This window comes from Toxotes jaculatrix, chromosome 3, assembly GCF_017976425.1.
Source record: "Toxotes jaculatrix isolate fToxJac2 chromosome 3, fToxJac2.pri, whole genome shotgun sequence".
Lineage (NCBI taxonomy): Eukaryota > Metazoa > Chordata > Actinopteri > Toxotidae > Toxotes > Toxotes jaculatrix.
The window spans coordinates 14,937,492-14,957,347 of record NC_054396.1 but is presented as its reverse complement, the minus strand read 5'-3'; the positions used below and the strand labels follow the sequence as shown (position 1 = coordinate 14,957,347).

General features: G+C 40.5%; 1 protein-coding gene across 1 annotated transcript in view; it reads left to right on the top strand.

The window, feature by feature from the left end:
* Positions 1-10,014, top strand: part of col7a1 (collagen, type VII, alpha 1) — a 54,608-nt gene extending 44,594 nt beyond the window's left edge. Inside the window, exons 103-119 of the mRNA XM_041034599.1 lie at positions 263-334; positions 461-496; positions 595-675; positions 2,382-2,435; positions 2,653-2,706; positions 2,811-2,873; positions 2,963-3,025; positions 3,234-3,350; positions 4,614-4,691; positions 5,168-5,221; positions 5,351-5,399; positions 5,613-5,621; positions 6,991-7,074; positions 7,423-7,548; positions 8,281-8,454; positions 8,859-9,041; positions 9,208-10,014. Coding sequence (XP_040890533.1) covers positions 263-334; positions 461-496; positions 595-675; positions 2,382-2,435; positions 2,653-2,706; positions 2,811-2,873; positions 2,963-3,025; positions 3,234-3,350; positions 4,614-4,691; positions 5,168-5,221; positions 5,351-5,399; positions 5,613-5,621; positions 6,991-7,074; positions 7,423-7,548; positions 8,281-8,454; positions 8,859-9,041; positions 9,208-9,236 — 1,326 coding nt within the window. The 3' untranslated portion in view covers positions 9,237-10,014. The remainder of the gene's footprint in view (positions 1-262; positions 335-460; positions 497-594; positions 676-2,381; positions 2,436-2,652; positions 2,707-2,810; positions 2,874-2,962; positions 3,026-3,233; positions 3,351-4,613; positions 4,692-5,167; positions 5,222-5,350; positions 5,400-5,612; positions 5,622-6,990; positions 7,075-7,422; positions 7,549-8,280; positions 8,455-8,858; positions 9,042-9,207) is intronic.
* Positions 10,015-19,856: the final 9,842 nt, after the last annotated feature.

Below are 19,856 nucleotides of genomic sequence, written 5' to 3'. Positions count from 1 at the left end.
CATTACAAAATAGTTTATTTTGTTTTTGCTAAATTTAATCCAAATTAGTGTATAACAAAAAACCATTAATAATATGAATCTGATGTCCAAGCAGTCTGAGGCATCGATTGGCTATTTATCTTAACTGTAATGCACACAGAAAACAGTGACATTTAGGTGATATTCTGATTACAGTAACCAATACCTTAGATGAAATGTCATTGTATTGATATTATAAATCATCAATATGTATATTTTTGTGTATGTGTGCATTTGACATCAGGGTCTGAGGGGAGAGCCAGGAGAAAGAGGATCCACTGGATTCCCGGGCGCCCGTGGCCCTGGTGGACAGAAGGCGAGTAACGCTATGCAGTTTATTGTGATTAGATCAGTATTGTAATTAATAGCAAAGCCAATCTGTAGTCATTGCAGGTAATAATTTCACTCCTATAATTACTGTAATTCTGTTTTCCCTCTGCAGGGGGAAGCCGGCCAACCTGGGGTACCTGGTGAATCGGTCTGTGCTTCCATCCAAATACAGATTCTTCATTTTCTGTGTGGTTTTCACTGCTTTGTTTACAGAACTGGGGAGGATTTCTGTTTTTTTTCTTACAGGGTTTGCCGGGAAAAGATGGACTGTCAGGGCGTAAGGGGGAGAAGGGAGAGATTGGTATCATAGGAATGAGAGGAATCAAGGTATTTTGAGCGTTTGTGGGTGTGCATGAGACACAGTGTTTGTTCTGGGTGTCAAAGTTAGAACATCATTCACAGGTGGGTGAGAACAGTCACAAGCCAATAATAGCATAAAATTGATATGATTGCAGAGGATTAATACAAATTGTGTCACAAATATCCATGCAGAATATTTGCTTTCACCTCAGCATTACAGCATGATGATTAATGCCTGAAAATGGGGGTTTGTTTAGTCTAATAGAATAAATTTTTTTTTTTAATTCAATTGAATTCTGTTTGAATCACTGAACCAAACACAGATGTGGGTGATGATTCAGAGGCATGGAGGCAGGCTAGTTTTTTTTGTCATTATTAGCGTTATTATTAATATTAATATTAATAGGACCTTTATTTAATCAAGTAATCTCAATGAGATTACTATCTCAAGATCTTTTGTGAGACCTGATTATTAAAAGTAACGGTTTAAAATTGCTCAGTGGAGCGAGATGTTGAAGCTTTAAAGGTACATTTCTAACTCCAGTAAGAACATCTCGGCATTAAAGCTATTAACAGGGAACAGGGAAAGTCCAAAGGTGACACAATTCACCAATCAGAGCCTCTAAAGCTCCCAAATTAGCATTTATTTAATTCATACAAGAGCATAATAAGTACAGTGGCTTCAATTCACTGTTGTGCCTGACTATTTCTTGGCCTGGACTAGTAACTTGGAACCTCCACTTGTTGACTGGCACATAACCTCCCATTAAGCAGGCAAATTGTGGTTTTTACACTCCAGTTTTTTGTATGGATGACATTGTGGTAAATGGATTTTGTTATCGTCTTTTTAAGCTAATCTAACTGGCTTCTGGCTGTACCTTCATTGTTACTGTAAGCCGTCCAGTGTAAGGACATGAGAGTGGTATTGATCTTCTCACCTAACTCTCTTTCACAAAATGTCAAAATATTCCTTTTAAAGTTCATTCCACTGATGTGGTGGAAAGTACTGGAAAGCAGTATTTTCAGTGTCACGAGTTAGCCACTCCTGGGCTCTGGTCTGGTTAACAGTCAAACAGAAATGATAGCATGTAGTTATCATCTTGTTGAAAGTGGGGACCAGCCTAATTGTTCTATAGTGCACAGTGAAGGGTACAATATTTATCTTGTGTAATGAAACTCAAGTCAGAACACTGAACAGCATCAAAGCACAGGCTATACCCTGCCCACTACCACTAGTACACTCTGTAATAATTTTTTTTATGAATTGCTAGTACCCTTGTAAGGCGTGTTGAAAATGTTCTGTACGTGCACCCAAGTTCTCTGTGTATATTTGACGATAATAGCAGTGTGTTACTGAATGTGCAAACCATGCACGTGGATTTAGAATAGCTGGACCAAACAACCTTGTCCCTCTCTGAGTCCTCTGCAGCTGTATTGCCACTTATCTTGCTTTTACTTGCTTTCATTATTATCTGAACACCCATTATCAGGAGAATGATGGCACCTATTTCTGTGACATATCCTCTGTGTTTGGGCACTTGTTGCACAAGCTTGTACATGTTTACTCTATGTGGAAGTGCTGGTTCTTGTGCACAGTGATTCAGCCTGAGTGGCAAGTGAAAGGACTGCCTGCGTATGGATGCACTTTCTGTCTGGTTTGGTGCATTTTGTCCCTTTGTGACTCACAAGCCTCTTCATGTGTCTTTGTCAGTGATGAACTTATGTGTTTCCAGGGTGACCGAGGACCAAAGGGGATTTGTGGAGCCGATGGACCCAAAGGAGAAAAGGTGAGATTGAGACAGACAGAAAAATGGGCCATGGTTGGAGGAAGAGGACGACAAGCAACAATGAATGGAAAAAAAATTGTTTAGGGATAATTTCATTCTGTGGGATCCCTTTTTTGTGATTTTATGTTAAACTTGAATAGATTAAATGAGTCAGGATTGTATGAGTCATACGTTATGTGGTGAGTAAAATCAAATGAGTTAATGTCTGTGTGTTCAGGGGGATGCTGGTATTCATGGACGATCGGGCCTACCAGGGAGAAAAGGTGAACAGGTATGACTCATATCCGTAGGAGAACAAGCATTATGTGGTGCATTATATGTCTTTGCGTGTTTCTTAAAGATCAGTCATTATCAGATATGGTCTGTGTTTTCCAGGGGGATGTTGGACCTCCTGGAGCCCCTGGGACCCCCGGAAAAGAGGGGTTAGTTGGTCCCAAGGTATGTGTACTCTATTATAGAAATAACTTTTCTTTGTACAATAACTGTCTCTCAGCGTGAAATCTAACTGGTTTTCTTTGTCTGTGTAGGGTGACCGTGGTTTTGACGGGGTTGCAGGACCCAAAGGAGCTCAGGGAGAGAAAGGTGAAAGGGTGAGTTTCTGTCTTTAGCAGCTCTTGTACCGGATATAGATAGATAGATAGATAGATACAAGTGTGCAAGTAACCTCATAATAAACAGACTATGTGCTGTACCTAATCCTTATATTCTGCATGTACTTTCAGAAGCACAACATCACTCATTCTCACAACCATGGGAAACCTTGAGATTCATAATTAACAGTCTCTGTGCTTCACCTAGGGTCCGCCTGGAATACCTGGCCCTCCTGGTCCCAGAGGAGCGGATGGGGCCCCTGGTCTGACTGGTACTCAGGGACCGGCTGGTGCTAAAGGCCCTGAGGGGCTCCAGGGACAGAAGGTGACTAATCATACTTTGGCTTGATGGTGGCTAATTGTGCACTTTGGTCATGCTTTGTCTATGGGGGTAGAGGTCTATTAAAAGGAAGATAAGGCAGGATATAGCGACGTTTCAACAATCCCTTGATAGACTAGCAAATGGGTGCAGTGGTGATCTAGCAAAAAAAAACCCAGTATAATAGAAGCAAGAATAGACAAAAGTATGAATTACGTCACTAAGCTAGTGCAGAAAATAGCATCTGTCAGAGGTGTCTGAGCGCTATAGCGACAACAAAGATAAAACTTTTGTTTTTGACAGTTTTGACATAAAAAGTATGATGTAAGACTGATTAAAAAAAGAACGCAGCCTTTTTGTATTTCTCCTTAGTTTGTTCTCCTCTTTCTTCTTCACCTGATTGGTAGTTTTGTTTGATTACTGTGTATTGCTTCATCATGATTGACAGTTTGATGGGCTCTGTGTTTGACTGGCTTGTCTCCTTTATCATCAAGTAAATAAAGAAAGTTGTTGACAGGAGAGCAGGACCTTATCGAGTCTTTCTAATCAATGCACCTTTTTTTTCACAGACACACTCTTGATTCAGCCTAGTTTCATTATTTTTCGAAACCATTATTTTACTTTGGCACAGCATGGATGGAAGGCAAAGCATCTGATATACAGTGGGATGGAGAAGCATTAAACTCAAATAAGACAAAATCTGTAAATAGTAATAATAATGCAATATATAATGATACAATATATAGGATGAATACTGTATGAGAATATAAAATAGAATGTCACATTTACAGCAGGCTTCATGTACAGGCTGTGAAAATATTTCCATTACCCAGTTTACAAAGGACTGTGTGTACTGGATGTGCTATGTAGGAAAAATATAGTTCATTCATATAACTGGCATGGTTAATACATCAGTGCCACACTGTGTATATCAGAACTGCATTATGACAGGATGAAAGTTGGGTTCTCTGTAACCTTGATGTCTGCATGTTAATGAAGTCACCTTTGGATACTCTGTGTGTGGACTGAAGCAGCATAAGTACAATGCATAACAACTTGTTTGGGGTAAAGATACCAGTGGAAATATAGTGTAACTCATGTATAATGTTATCGTTCTTTGTTTTCACCAAAACTAAGCAGGCAAATGCCACTGGAGATTATGTTTATATGGAGCATTGTTGTTGTTGTTTGAAACTCTTATGCTCAACATTTTACTGTTTTAACCTTTTTATTATTTACTTGTGATGTAATGTTTTGCTTGGTTGTCAGGGAGAGAGAGGCCCAATTGGTCCCGCCATGGTTGGTCCACGTGGTATCCCAGGTATCCCAGGAGAGAGAGGAGAGCCGGTTAGTGTCACTCTAGTCTCCTGGTTGTTTTCTCAGTAACCATCTTCAGAAAGGAATGCTGTTTGCTGTGGTCAGGAAATTTTGGTGACACTTTTAAAAAAATGAAAATTGTCACACAGCACTGAATTACTCAGTGCACGACAACTTTACAGGAAGGTTAAATTCTCGTGCTGTCATGAACCCACTCAGCAACAGGCTTCACAGCTTTGACAGATACATTTGAATGTACCACAAAATGTTGTTTAGAAGGACAGTGTCATAATATAACCCTGTACAAGGACACAGGACATCAAGACTAACAAAGCAAATATATTTAATTTGTGTCTGAATGTGTCTTAAGTCACTGTTCCTGATTTAACCTTTTACTTTGACTTTGCATTTAGTTCATGTGCTGCACCTGGTCTCAGTCTAATGAATTAATGTGCTGCGAGCCTCTCTGTGGGTCGTGCGTGTCTTAATACCTGTCCATGTTGCAGGGAGATATGGGCCCAGATGGAGCCAAGGGAGACAGAGGAGAGCCAGGCATGACGGTCAGTGCTTGATCCTTAGGCTCAATCTGAAGACGCTGACACCAAACAGCACACACATAAACTGAGTTGATATTGGGGATATGTTTGTAAGTGTATTTTGCTTTGTTTCCCTCTTTATTTTGCATCCAGGAGGATGAGATCAGAGATTACGTTCGCTCTGAGATGAGTCAGCACTGTGGTGAGTCTTTCCTGCAGCCTGCGTTGCTAGTTTAGTGTTGTCCCCAAGTTGAACTTCATATGTTAATCATAGCACATGAGTCACAGCCTCCGCTAAACTCTATGAAAGTAAAAAAAAATCCTAGAAAACTACAGCAATGCCATGAATCTTTAAACTGACCTTTATCATTCCCTCTCTTTCTGCTTCCTTCCTGTCCATCTGTCTGATCCTCAGCGTGTGGAGGTGAGTGAGCCATTCGGCGGCAGCAGAAGAGAGAAAGGTGGACAGAAGGGCTGTGATTTAGCATGAGTCACAGTGGTGTACTTTACCACATATGCTGCTGCAGAGTCTGTAGTGAGAGCAGTCAGCCTCATTTGATATATATTTTTCAAAGGATTGGGTGCATTTGCCCTCATTTGGCGTTTGTGTTCAGTTAAATGAGTAAAATGCACCATCATTTAACATCACGCACACAAAAATAGTGTAGTATAATTCATGTTCGTTGGTATTTGTTTGAACAGAGTAACAAAACAGTGTGAAATGCACTGTTTGTTCAGGTTCTTTTTCAGATACATCTTCAATAATCTTACTACGATCTTAAAATTGGCCTGAAGTGTCTGTTATTGTGTATGGGTGTTATGGGATCTTCCTACTTCTGACTTTTTGTGTTGCTTTGTATGACTTTTGAAAGCTAAATTCATGTCTCAGTCTTTGAACACAAGTCTTTTGTCAAGTCATTTTTCTGAGTAGTTTTGTTGTTTCAGTAATAAATTAATATTTTAGATGCATTTTTATTTGCTTAGATGCAATGCATGTTGTATATAAATATTAGACCAACTAACCGATTTGATTAATTGAAATGTACGCATAATAAAAAAAAAATATGGGATATGCTAAAGTAAATTAAAGTGAGGGAAATTCATGAAAACCACAAAATGGTCAACTTTCCCAGAAGTTTTAACAAATGTGTTTGTTGTCAAAGCTGTTAATCAATGCAAGACCACATCAGTGTTATGATGAAGCAACAGTTGCAGTAGCATGAGATAAGTGATTGTGAGGCAGGCCGTGTTAATAAATATGCAGCGTTACTGAGAATGAGGCCAAAACAAACATTTCACTCATCTTTAATTTATTCATTATTACTCAAGAAATAGTTAGATGTTTCATAACGAACAACTCAGCTCAACTCAACTGGTTTGAATCTGCAGTCTTTAGTTGAATCAGCGCTGATTTGACTGGGACTCAAGTCAAAAAATGTTTGGCTCGAGTGCGACACAAGTCCATAAAGTAGAGACTTGAGTCCTTAAAGGATTACAGACAGTTTTTGGAAGATTACATCATATTGACAAGTCTTGCAAAAACTTGGTAAATCCTTTTAGCTGGTGTGTATGTTGGCATGGTGGAATGATTTTTTTGTGGTGCTTTTGGGGTTGTTTTTTTGTTGGCTTGTGTCTAAAGGTTTTACTACCAGAATGTTCTGTCCTTCCTTTTTTCTTCATTTTGCCTTTTTGGCCCCCCTTTTCTCCCTCCTGTGAAACACTTACCTGGTCCCTCTGTCTCTGCTCCCTCGGTGTCCCTTTTCGCTACTCCTCGTGCTATCTGGCTCTCTCAGGTTCAGGCCCGGACATTCGGTCCCAGCCCACGGTCAGGGCTCGGCCTGCACTAGAGCAACAACAGGTCCTGAAGGGTGAGGAGGGTGAGTCTGTCTGCGTGTCTGTACCTAACAAACAGGATAATGAAGCTGGTGGTGCTGCGTCTGGAGACCTCTGCATACTGGGTGGTTTTCTCATCAAGAAAACAGAGGACTCCATTTGTGTTTTATGTGTCTGACTGATGCATTGCATATTCTGTGTCTCTGATTCTATCCAGACAAATATAAATAAAGGGTATAGCACAGGTTCTATTTAACTTACTGTCCTGTATTTGTGTTAAAGGGCTTCTTGCATTGAGTTAATGTGGTCGAGAGTCTTCCCTCTGTCTGAAGCTTGGCGGTTGGCAGCTTTAGATGAAGGATCTCTAACCTGTGGTGCTGCTCTCCTTTCAGGCCGTGAGCTGCGTGTGGTGGTGAACACCAACGACCCGGAGTATGAGCACATTTACTCCATCGAGGCCTACGACGACCCCATGGATGAACTGCTTTACTTCACTCCTTCAGTCAATCAGAGTGACGGTACTGTGTGTTTCATACTGTGTCCAATGCTATCCTGCGGTGAAGTAGCATTTTCTGACACACTGAGCAGTGTCTTAATGACAAAAACGTTATCCTCACCTCAAGAAAATGTGTGAGCCTGGGTGTTACTCTCATATTTTTGTCCATTATGACTAAATATGACTGTCCATTATGATACTGTGCCAAAGTCTGCGTTTTGTAAATCTCTACAGTGGAGTAAAATGTTATTATGGTCAGAAATCACAATAGACAAAGATGTGAAAATAAGAATCAGGTTGACAAATACCAGGATTTCCCTTTAAATAAATAAGTTTAGTTACCCAAATTTAGTTAACCAAATTCATTTACATGCAACTAATTTATCTGTTTCATGTGGTAAACGGAAGATGGCGTGTCAAATTTGTGCTCGTGTCCCATAATTCGGTTTATTCAATCGTCACATAATCCAATTTGCGCTCAAGGAGCGTTTCTCATGTTATGTGTCTGCATTTCACTCATGCAGTTTCACTCCGTGCTCATTTCATGACAGTGTGATACAGTGTTGACCTTGCATATTTCTTACACACGCTGCTATAAGCACACACCATTCTGAGTCTGTGACCTTTCATGTTGATAGCGTAGATTGTTGTCCCTGTTATCACATTAATGTCTTTCTCTATTTTTTTCTGTTTCGGCTGAATGTGTCTATGCTGTTTACTATGTTTCTGTGTGTGTGCGTGCGTGTGTGGACAGGTGAGGCTGTCAAAAAGGAATCAGAGAAAACAGTCAGAGTTGAACCAAACAAATCAGCCAGTGCTGACGTTCAGAAAAAAGCAACAGTTGATGGTCAGAAAGCAGTCAAAGTCACACCTGTGAAAGCAGTCAATTCCAGAACAGTCAGGTCCAAGAGGACAATCAAAGGGGAAGGTAAACCAGCTCATGTGCTGTCGTCCTGATTTGGGATTTATTAAGGGTTAATTCTGCCATCCTGCCTGCCTGCCTGGTGTCTGGCCTTCTCTAAATGTCTCAGGCTGTTGTCTGTTCTGCTGTGGATTTAGAGGCATATATGCTCCCATTAAACTAAAATATAAAAGCAAAGAACAATCTACTGCTACTAATGCCTTCCTTTTCATTAAAAAAATGTAAAATAACTAAAATAAACAGGCTGGTTTCAATTGAGTTTTGATCTCAGCGGTCATGAGTGCTTGTTTTGGGTCCCTTGTTGCTACTTACTGCTGCCCTGCTTCTGCTCCTTTTTGCCTGCCCTGCGATAGTGTGTGCCTCTTTGTGTCTGTGTGCACACTCTTCACATGTCTATGTGTGTTCTACAGCCCCAGCAGACCTGTGCCAGCTACCCATGGAGGAGGGGAGCTGTGGACGATACACTCTGCGCTGGTACTTTAACAGTCAGGCTCAGGCTTGCAGGCCCTTCATCTACAGCGGCTGTGAAGGAAACGACAACCGCTTCCTCCAGCTGGAGGAGTGCGAGGAGGTCTGCCTTGGGGAGGCCAAAGGTACCCAAACACACACACACACACACACACACACACACACACACACACACACACACACACACACACACACACACACACACACACACACACACACACACACTCAGTAGTTTATGTCAGAGACTGAATGTAAGCAGTCTAACAAATTATTTGTCCTCGTCCTCACCAGGTCCTCGTCCGTTGAAGACAGCACGATGATTGTGGCCCATTCTTCCTTAGCCACAGGAATGTTAGCCTTAATATAGCTTTTATAGATCATTATTGTGTCAAATGTCAAGATTTGTTTATTTATTGTTCTTTAAACCCAACCAAACTTCACCCCGGGTTGAGAGGGGATACCAGAGTGCCTCCTTAGTTTATGTCCTCAAAACAATGCAAAATAATCTAAAGACAATCGAGGCCTGTTTCTACCCCTGTGCTTCATGTTGCCTTAAAACAATCACTAATAGTGATGATCAGACCTCTGTTAAAGCTGGCACAAAATGCTAATGAGAATTCAGCTTACTATGACTCAGTTGTGTAGCTGTCATGATTTTCAGTGGCTGTTGTCTGAATTGTAAGGTGTCAGAGAAGAATGAGAAGTTCAGGACATTTTGTTAAGAGAAAGAACAAACTACAACCTTTATGAACTTACCAAACTGGTAGTTGCTACAAGGATGTTGTGTTATGAGGTGTTTTTACTATTTTTGCTCACTCCTTGTAGTAAAATGTGCTGAGGTGTAGGTTTTGTAAGTATTTTCCCCATTTGAAATGGGAAGTTTTCTTCTAATGATAATCTTACTGTAATGTTCCTCAACAAAAGAAACAAAATTTTAGCTTAGTATTTCAACTTTCTCAGAAACCATGTCATTTCAGTAAGTCTGGTTAGCAAATGGCTCTAAAAACTAAAAGTATTTAGTTGCAACTGCTGGGGCCATTCCTGTGGAGAAGACAAAAAAAAAAAAAAGTGCACCATAAATGATGAATTCATCCGGAAGCAAATTGATTTTAAACTGCAGAGTGTATCGACAGGTTTCTACAAAGTAAAAAATGTAGTTAAAAGAACAATAACTTTCAGTGTTACATGCTAACAATGCAGAGAGTTTATCAGTCTAGATGAATCTATATAAATATAGATTAAAAAATGAGATAAGATAAATAAATAAATAATATATACTACTAGCTTCAGCGCTTAGCAGTGCACACAGAGTTTTAACTTCTATCACTGGCTGGTTTCTTACTGCAGTGCACCTTGGGAGTTGAAATTGACTTCTCTCCCAAAGATTTTATGTGCAAAGGCTTCTATATTTTGACTTTTTATGAAACAGGCTAATTTTTTTTCAACATGATTGAAATTATTTCATCCAACTGGATGATTCCCATGCCTTGAAAATGCTCGACCTATAAGTCATGCGATGCTGTCTGTGCAGAAACTTTTCCTTCCAGAACTCTAGATGCCAGAAAGAACTCCTCTCACTTCTCCACACAATATTAACTTTGCAAGCACAAATATATTGGGGTAATGGTATGGATATAGTTTTATTATTTGTATTAAATATGAAGAATCAAGCACAATATTCTGCCAATGTTTTGTACATAATGTTTTTATAATTTTGGGGGGAAAGTTGTGTATCTGATCACGACTGCATGTTTACCTGCCAGAGAAAAGGTGCTATTTTTAAAGGTATTTTTATACTGTTTATTGAAGACGGAAGCTTATGTTTTTGTGTGGTACAAACCATTTTGTTTCTTTACTATTATGGAACATTTTAATAAGCATTTCTATTAAACCAAATGTTTGAGTAAAATCAAAGTTGTCTCTCAATTTAGCTATTAATTGTTTGCATATTGTCGATAACACTACAAACAAGGGGCTTTTGAACCTGTTAGACAACCAAAATCAAACAATAAGGTCTCGCTTTGATTTAAATAATGCTGACTTTCTCTTTCTTGATATGATCTCTGAGTGTGTTCATTTGCACAAATGAATGGAATATTTCTGATCATGGAAATTCACTACATAATTTTTCAGTGGAGGGGTTAATGGAGAAGATAAGGAGATAAGAAACTGTCAAGTGTGTGAGCGTGTCTGTGTGACGGATCTAGATGTTCTAATTTCATCAGCAGATTTTATTAATGAGAGGATTTTCTGCTTGTTGGCCATGACTCCTCCTCCCTTGGTTTTTCCATGCTCTCTGCCCTCGGTTGATTTCCCCTGATGGGACACGCACTGACTCCGTGTCCACTTCATCACACTTCAGCAGGCCTCACACAGCTTCGTCGACACCTCGTCCTCTTTCTCCACCTGACTTAATTTCAGAAGTTATCTCAGTCAGCACTTTATCGTGCTGTAGACTTACATGTGTTGGCAGAGGCTGTGTGACAGCTTTGACAAATTATGCACAGTGTGGCGAGGACATGATCATGACACGCTGACACTGATTGTGGACGTAAAGATAAATAGATGGAAAATGCCTCAAATGGCTCAGGTGATGAACACAGGCTTTTGTGCAAAGTGCTGCAATGTCAATCTAATCAACCACCACCTAAACTACTCAATTTGTATGAGAGGTAATGTTGGTGTTTTATTTGGCTGCTTTTGTTTAATATTGAGGTTTTCAATGTTGAATTTGGTTGATGAATGGTATAAGAGTTACTTCGCAACTGTAAATTGTGACATTTCCAATTATCCTGTATGTGGTTGTATAAGCTCCAGTCTGCTGTGAAGGCTTCCCACAACAGTTTTACCTACAGGAATAAATTTAAGTATTTTCAACTACTGCCTGTAGGATTAAGATTTTCCATGAAAAACAGCCTCAGATTTAAAGTACACAAATGTATATGCACAGTCCATGTACTTTTGGCCATATTCTATATTTACAGCTAGAAATGAGCAATACTAATAGATTCAGTAACGTAAGACTGTGTGAATAGTGGGTTAGAAAACCGAACAATGGAAGAGATATATCTCACTATTGTTTGTAACTGTTTTGTGGTCAAATGTACTTAAACAATTTTAACTTCAAAGCATCAGCACCATTTGACACCACAGCGTGAGGCTGCTTTGTCTCATTAACATTTACCTGTGCTGGGCCTGAAATACTGCAGCTTCATCATCCAGGCCGAGTTATGTAATGAACTGTTTTTATGACTCGATCAGGTCAGAAACCTGATACGACCCACATTTTTTTTTTTTAATGCTGAGAATGAAAACAGAGGAAATTTTTGGAAATGCTTTGTTTTCTGATTTCTAACATAAAGTGCAAATATATTTCTGCGTGTGCCTAACATACATATGTATGAATTTACGCAAATGTTTCTCACACTCTCTGCTGCCTGCTTTACACTCAATCTGCTCGATTCCTCGTCTGTTATGTGTATGTTTGTCTGTATGTGTGTGTGTGTGTGTGTGTGGGTGTGTTCATCATGATTCGTGTGTCAGAGATACATTTCACATCCTAAAAATAGCAGCCGTCGCTGATTTCAGTAGCCGTAACCAGTCAGCTTTACACAAGGCACCAACAGAGCAGTCCTGCAAGTCTTTGAAAAGACGTGAGGATATTAACTCTGTGTGTATGTTGGGGGGGCTTGTATGTAAAAGACTGGCTGTAAACTTAGGTCTCTAAGAGACAAGGGTAGCTTTAATAACCTTAACTAATTTGATATTCATTCTGCTACATCTGGGGCTCCTCTCTCTCTCTCTCTCTCTCTCTCTCTCTCTCTCTCTCTCTCTCTCTCTCTCTCTCTCTCTCTCTCTCTCTCTCTCTCTCTCTCTCTAAACACAGAGACACATAGACACATTCTGATTTTGTGACTCAAGGTTGTCCTTGACAGACTTATGCTAATTTGTGTTTGAACGTTGGATACAACTGAATTGTAATTTAATATGAACCAAGTGCCCTCCTCACTGCATTCATGCACTGAGCTATATTAAGGAGCAGTACTGCTGGCATAAAAGTTTAACTCAGGACGGAATATCATTGAGATTATGTATCTTTGCACACAAAATAAGAAGCATGTTCAGAGCAGTTAATTTTTCAAATTTGAAAAAATAGATATCGAGTTATTTTTGCATTATATAGTTCTTCATAATAAGCTGAAAAGGTTGCAAAATATACCTCCAAATGAAGTAGAAAAAGGATTAACAACCCCCCCCCCCCCCCCTTTTTTTTAATATCCATGACCCTTCAAGGGTATTTCTGAGCCACCATGAGCCTTCTGCTGGCAAGTAGTGGGTCTTATGGAGGACAATCAAGAACATGTTGTGAACACAATGGTGGCTCCCTCTGTCTGTGTGAGCCAGAATTGCTCCATATCCCCTGTCTTGGATGTGGAGTATGCAGAAACACGTTTAGGAGTTGTTCATTTTTCCTCTTCAGTGACCTTGACTGTTTAAAGCCCCAGGGTCTTGGTGTTGGCAGAGAGCTGGATTGGTAGCACCTTGCCAAGAGAGAGGAGCAAGCCAAAGTCTCTCTCTCTCTCTCTCTCTCTCTCTCTCTCTCTCTCTCTCCGTCACTCCTCTCACTCTTGCTCTTTTTTTTTTCTGCCACCCACTTCCCTCCGCAAGTACAAAGGCTGTTGCTATAGCAATGAAACATGCTAGAAATGTGCTCAATCTCACTTTTACCCTCTCAGCCATTTTAGCATATGATCCGTATCACTTGCTTGCACATATTGCTCATCAAGCAAAACATAGAAACCATTTGTGTGTGGGTCCTGTTGAGGTATATGTATATATGTATACTTGTTCACCTATGCGCACGTGAATGTCAGAAAAAAAAAAAAAACTGCAGGATTACTGTAAAGCTTGTGTGTGCTGTACACAGCAGATTCCCTCGATGCTTTGACCCCACGTTTTTGCTATTTCATCTCCTGAAGAGTGTTGTGTGTGTTGACAGGGCATGAGAAGTTCTCTCTGTCCTGTAAGTCTTTGAATTGAGCACTCAAAGTTTTGCGAGTCTAAGCATTTATTCAGTCTATTGATCTGAACATTTGGGCTAACCTCTCTGTGCTCCTGGCTGTACTGAGCACTTTCACACAAAGCAGTTTCAATTAGAAACGGGTATTACACACCATCGTGTCTCTGCTTACTTTATATTTTACTGACTTTTAAGTGCAGGTTTTTGTGCGTGGTAGATTTGTGTTTAACAACGTGTTTCAAAAAATGTTTTCAAGACCTAAACAGACCTTTAAAAATGCAAAATGAAGGTCAGAGAGCTGACCTAGCTGTACATTAACTGTGTCTAATTCTTGAGATTTTGCATGGAGCAACTTACTGCTAATGTCAGGCGGCACCTCCTCTCTCTCGTCTTTCTCTCTCTGTCTCTTCCTCACTTTGTCTCCTTACCTGTCCATCTCCACCATAAACTAACAGAGCAGCAAAGATGTTGTTTACTTTGTTTAATTTTTCCACCAGCAGATGAAATCGGCTATTAGCATATTCTCTTCATTATGGCAGTGATGAGCACGGGCCACCTGAGTGTCACAATGCCTCAGCATTATTAAAAGGCTCTCATGGGATAAGCCTAAATTAGCATATGCCATTTCTCATCTCTCCCTGCTGTCATTCAGCAGCCCATGCTCTATTTCAATTTATGCTCAAACTACTGATAGCTTGAATTTTTTTAGTTTCTCAGCTCTCCCTCCCATCTTTTGCCACTCTCCTTCTATCTTCCTCCCCTCCAGCGATCCACTTCCCTCTCTTGACTGTAAGCAAATCTGTAATCTGTAATTTTGCAGCTGACTAGGAAGCAAAGAGTGGTGGAAATTGTTACTTACTAGAGGAGAGGGGGAGATGGCAGTAAGATAAGATCCTGTAAGGCAGTTCCTGCTCGTTGGAACTGTTGCAACACCTAGATAGTGTGGTGTGGCAAGCTGGACCTGGGTATCTATGGCATGAGCCCCCCGGACGCTGAATTTTCAGATGGCTGCCATTTCTGTCAGAGACACCTACGTCAACAAATTAACCATTTATAGTAAATGCTTACGTAGTTTGTCAGAAAAGATTGTCCTTTGAGGAAGCTCTCAAAGTATTGGAGCAGAAAACCAAAGCAGCTAAATAAAGTCACACTGCTATCAGTGGAATTTACCTGCTGAGACAGGACACCTGTGCACCTCTAAACCTACGCTACTGAATATATGGCAAGTGGTGTCACACACGATACACAATGGAGCCTCACAAGGCTGCTAAGCATGGCTCCAAATGCAGTTATTCTCTGTTTCACATTTATGATACTCTTAATTTCACAAAGCCTTACCTTCACGCAGTGTCACCCTGCTCTCTCAGAGGTAGTGCGTAGTGCAGTCTGTTGACCTCTGACCCCACTTAGACACTAACCCTGAACTGCCAGACATCCCTGGCAGTGCGATTCTGCTGCAGCTTCCAGCTCACATTTCAGTTTTGATTTTAGATAAGTAAAGTTTGTCCACAGATTTTAATTGTACTTCATTTATTTTGCTTCATTTGTGTTAATGGCTTTGAAACAATATCATCTTCAATTTAACCATTCATTTCCTTAATGACTCAAATTGTGCTGTTGCTCCAGACCCGAGGGATTGTTACCTGAATGACTTTTCTGGTCTCTGCTCCCTTCAAGTGTCCACCACAGCTTCCCTAAGTAATTACCTATTGATTCATTATAATCTGACAAGTAAGGCTTCCTTTAACTGAAAATTGCCACATTACAAAAGCTCCACTTTAAAACACAGAGAGAAAAGGATGACATGGGTGCAGCGAAACTGTCATTTAGTGGAGATGGAAGAAGACGACAAAGTGAGACAGGAGATTATTTCCTCCTTGTCTCTGTAGATGGATGTAAGGAAGCTGTCTGTGAGGATGTATCAGTTTGGATTGCTGGTCTCTAGGGCTCTATCTCCCTTATTCAGCACATTGTCCCTCGCAAGCTTCAAATAATATCTTCATTCTGAATCAAATGGCACCCTAAGGGCTTGGTGTAAAAAAAAAAAAAAAGAAGAAGAAGAAAAGAGAAAAAAAAAAGCGAAGAAACCAGTTTGTAGTGGTAGTGGCTCATTTTAAAATCTTTGAGGATGATGACCATAACCCTTTATCAAATTTCTTTCTATGTCTGTCGGTGGGGTACAAGGGAGCCTGCTGTTGCTGTGCTAGAGAAGTCAGTTGTAGCTGTGTGGGGATGGGAGGGAGGCTACAGGCTTGTACATGTAGATGAAGAACAGGAGGTTTGGGCGGGAGGCAGGACCGTGGATGTCAGATGCCGCTCAGGGAGAGCAAACCGCACAGGCAGGGGTCAGGAAGGAAGGGGCCGGGAGTGGAAACAGGGGGGTTGAAGTGACAGGTCAGTGCTCGTCTCATCTTCCATCCATCACACAGTCCCTTTGTGGTTCAATCAAACCAGAAATGTCTTGACTGACTTTGACTGCAAGAGCACAGGTGAATGCGTACTCATGCAGACACCTGTGCCCACTTCTGCACAAAAATGTCATCAAATCAAATGAAAAGAGACACTTCTCTCTTATTGAATTTTATCCATGCTGGCCAAATGTGTTCTTTCTTTAGTGAAGCATGTATATATGTAAATTGAGGATCTGAGCATTTTTGCAATGGCTGCACCGTATGTAATTTAGAGTGAAAATGCATTTTCCAAACCCGGCCTTTAGGGAGACTTGATAGTCCAGAATTGTTCTGTAGCCATATTGTGCGCAGAGATAAAACTAATTTCACAGCTCATTAGACTTATTTGAACAGCAGCAGCCAGAAGACTTGCGGTGGGTATACAGCATCACAAAAATTATAGTTTACAGTCACCACCAAATACCAGCTAAAGGTGACTGGCCAGCCGCAGCGGGTCACACAGACATGGTGACATAGTCAATATAAGACCCACTGTGCAGGTCCAGGTCTACTTCCTGTGTACACTAATGAGAGGGTAAATCAAGCTGTCAGCCTACCCCCTCCTTAGGCAGGGCACCATGAGCTCATACAAATACACTTCAGAGGTGGCATTTAGTGAGCTGCCCTCCTTCCCCTTCTTCACGCTGGCAAAAGGTAAACTTGTATCTCCTCATTCATAATGCAGGACTGTAATTGGCTGGACTCAGCTTCTTGTGTTTTGTCTTTCTCCACTCCTTCGTTCTCTTTCTTTGCCTCACTTTGTCTCTCTCTCTCTCCAGCTCTCCTTATTGGTCTTTGTACCCCCTCAAACCTCAAGGTCATTTTGTCATGCCATAATGGCATAAATTCACAAAGATTTTTTTTCTTTCCTTTCATCAGCCTTCTCTTCTTCCCCCTTGCACTGTCTCATGCATACACTTATCAGGTCACACAGTTTAATGGTTAATTTTTTCTTTTTTTTTTCCTCCTGTATCAGTGTTGTTTCAACTCTTCTGCTTATTTTATTTCAGTTTTTTTCACATCTACGTTTTTAGCACTTCAGTCCATTCAGCTGTATCAGTTGGAATCCAGCGAATGCAAACTTGCTTGTCCACACTGGTCTTGGTCTTCTCTCCTCTCAGGTCTATCTGATCAATCTTGCCTCTTATGTTCGAGTGCCTTTCATTTGAGCAGGAAGTGTAGCTGAGTCAGTGGGTGACATGGTGAGGAACTGTGACATTTTAATTTGCACCGTCTCAGTTTTATGGGACACTCCAGCTGGTCATCTTTGTGTCTCTGACTGTAATAAGGTCAGCTATAAGGATGTGTCCACGGCATGTTTCTGTCAGATTCAAGGGCATGCTTAACTGTGTCTAAATATAAATCAGAGCTCAAACATATCACAGTTATATTCTCAATATATTTAATACATGTTGTCAGTGATTAAAATTAATTTTTTAGACCTTGGGAAAATGAAGGTGGCTGTTAGCCTCACTGGCATCTCCCTGGCCTTTGGTAGTCGTTTGTATTTTGGATGGTAATAAAGGATAACATTAATACTTAGCCCTGTTCAGGACTGTCTCATCCACTGTGGGGAAGCTCCCATAGAAAACCTCCGGAAAGTGGCTGTGCATGAAACTTTGATGGAGATGGGTCAATTAACAATACATACTTTTCTAAAACCAGCCAGTTTGTGTCACTTGTCAGCATTTGTTTTCAAGTGGGGGAATGGGCTCATTTTGGCTGCGGGGAAAAAAACAAAAAAAACAAAAAAAAAACAACTGTGGTTCTTGCCAGTACCAGTGAGCCTCTGGCTTCAGGGAGCAGTAATGAGCCCATTACAGTTTAGCACACCACAATTAGGAGAAGAAAATGCCACCCCAGAAAAGTGTCACAAAGGTGAGATTTACACTTTATTTGAAGTTTTAAAATGGTATTTTTCTGTTTTACAGGAGAAAAAACTTTAAGAATGAGGACTAACTGATATGGTTTTGCAAATGTATAGTTGGCAAACTGTGGGAGACAGTCCCAAATGGGATTAATTAATACAAAAATAACTTCATCAACAACACAATCAGCTGTCTCTTTTCACAAATGTCACTTGGTTTCTTCCCAAATGTGGGTTATGTTGCATTTGAATAGCGTATGCTTGATGAATGTTAGCAGTTTTTAGCGATGCTAGCGGTGTGGATCATGAGATGGCAATGTTGGTCTGTTGGTTGGTCAGCCCATCACTTTGGTCCAGACTGAAAATCTAGAAAACTATGAGCTAGATTGGCACCAGACTTTCTAAAGAAATGCATGGTCCCCCAGAGGATGAATCATACTGACTTTGCTGGTCATTGCACCGCTCTCTATAGCGCCACCATGAAGTTGATATTTGTGGTAAAGACTGCAACATCTCAACAACTCTTAGATGGACTGCCACAAAATATTGTACAGGTATTCATGGTCCTCTGGTGATGAATTATAAACATTTTGAATCCCTGAACTTTCATCTAGTGCCATCATCTGCTCTAAATTTTTAGTTATCTAAAACTTTAATTTATGACCAAATATGTGAAAAAGTACTGACATTTCCATCAGCCTCTGCTGTTCTTTGTGTTTACTGTTAATTAAAATTGGTTGGTAAAAGTGGTAGGCTCATATTCTAATTCTTTTCATTTTTCATTTTCAGAATAGTTTTGCTTTCAGAATAAATTTTGTTGACCTGAATCTTGAGAGCACTCATGTATCTTTATTATTTCTAAATCAGAATCAGAGTCACAGACTTTTTTTTTTCACATATTTTGACTTGTCACAGCAGGCGTAGCCGACTGGTCAGTGGGGTTGACGTCAGGCGAGGCCCCAGGTCTTGACTTGTGTCCAGGTTCACCAGAGGTTCCGCCCGGGTCTTTGATGCTTCACCAGACAGACGGTGACACAGACCTCCTCACTGCCAGGCCTGCTGTCAGACAGGACACAGAGATGCAGTCAATAACCCACACTGGAGAGGCTACAGTAAATACACATATCATATTCACATCACTCTCTCCAGAGATGAAACCAGGAGGTCACTGTACATTATTGGCTACAGAACACCATCCTTGGATCAGGGATGCTGTTTTTGATTTACAGACAAAAGAAAAAAATTAACAAGCATCTTGTGGCTTCGTGTTACGTGTTTTTTCCTTCCTTCCTGTGGATAATTAGACGCATGCAGACAACCTGGGATGTTTCTGGTTCAACTACAATGAGGCTTGACAGAAAACTTTTCACTGCTCTGACACTGCAGAGGAAAATGTCACATTTTCCTCTTTAAAATCAGGGTTTTTTTGCCTTTGTACTGGCATTTAACAACCATAGGGGAAGAAATCCTCTGTAGAAGAAGGAGCAATATGTAATTCTCCATAGACTCAGTCACGTGTTATGTTTTTAGTTTCTCGACTGGAAAACCTTGTGCTCCTTAACCTACAGCTGCATGCGGCAAGTTCATGCTCCTTGTCTTGCTG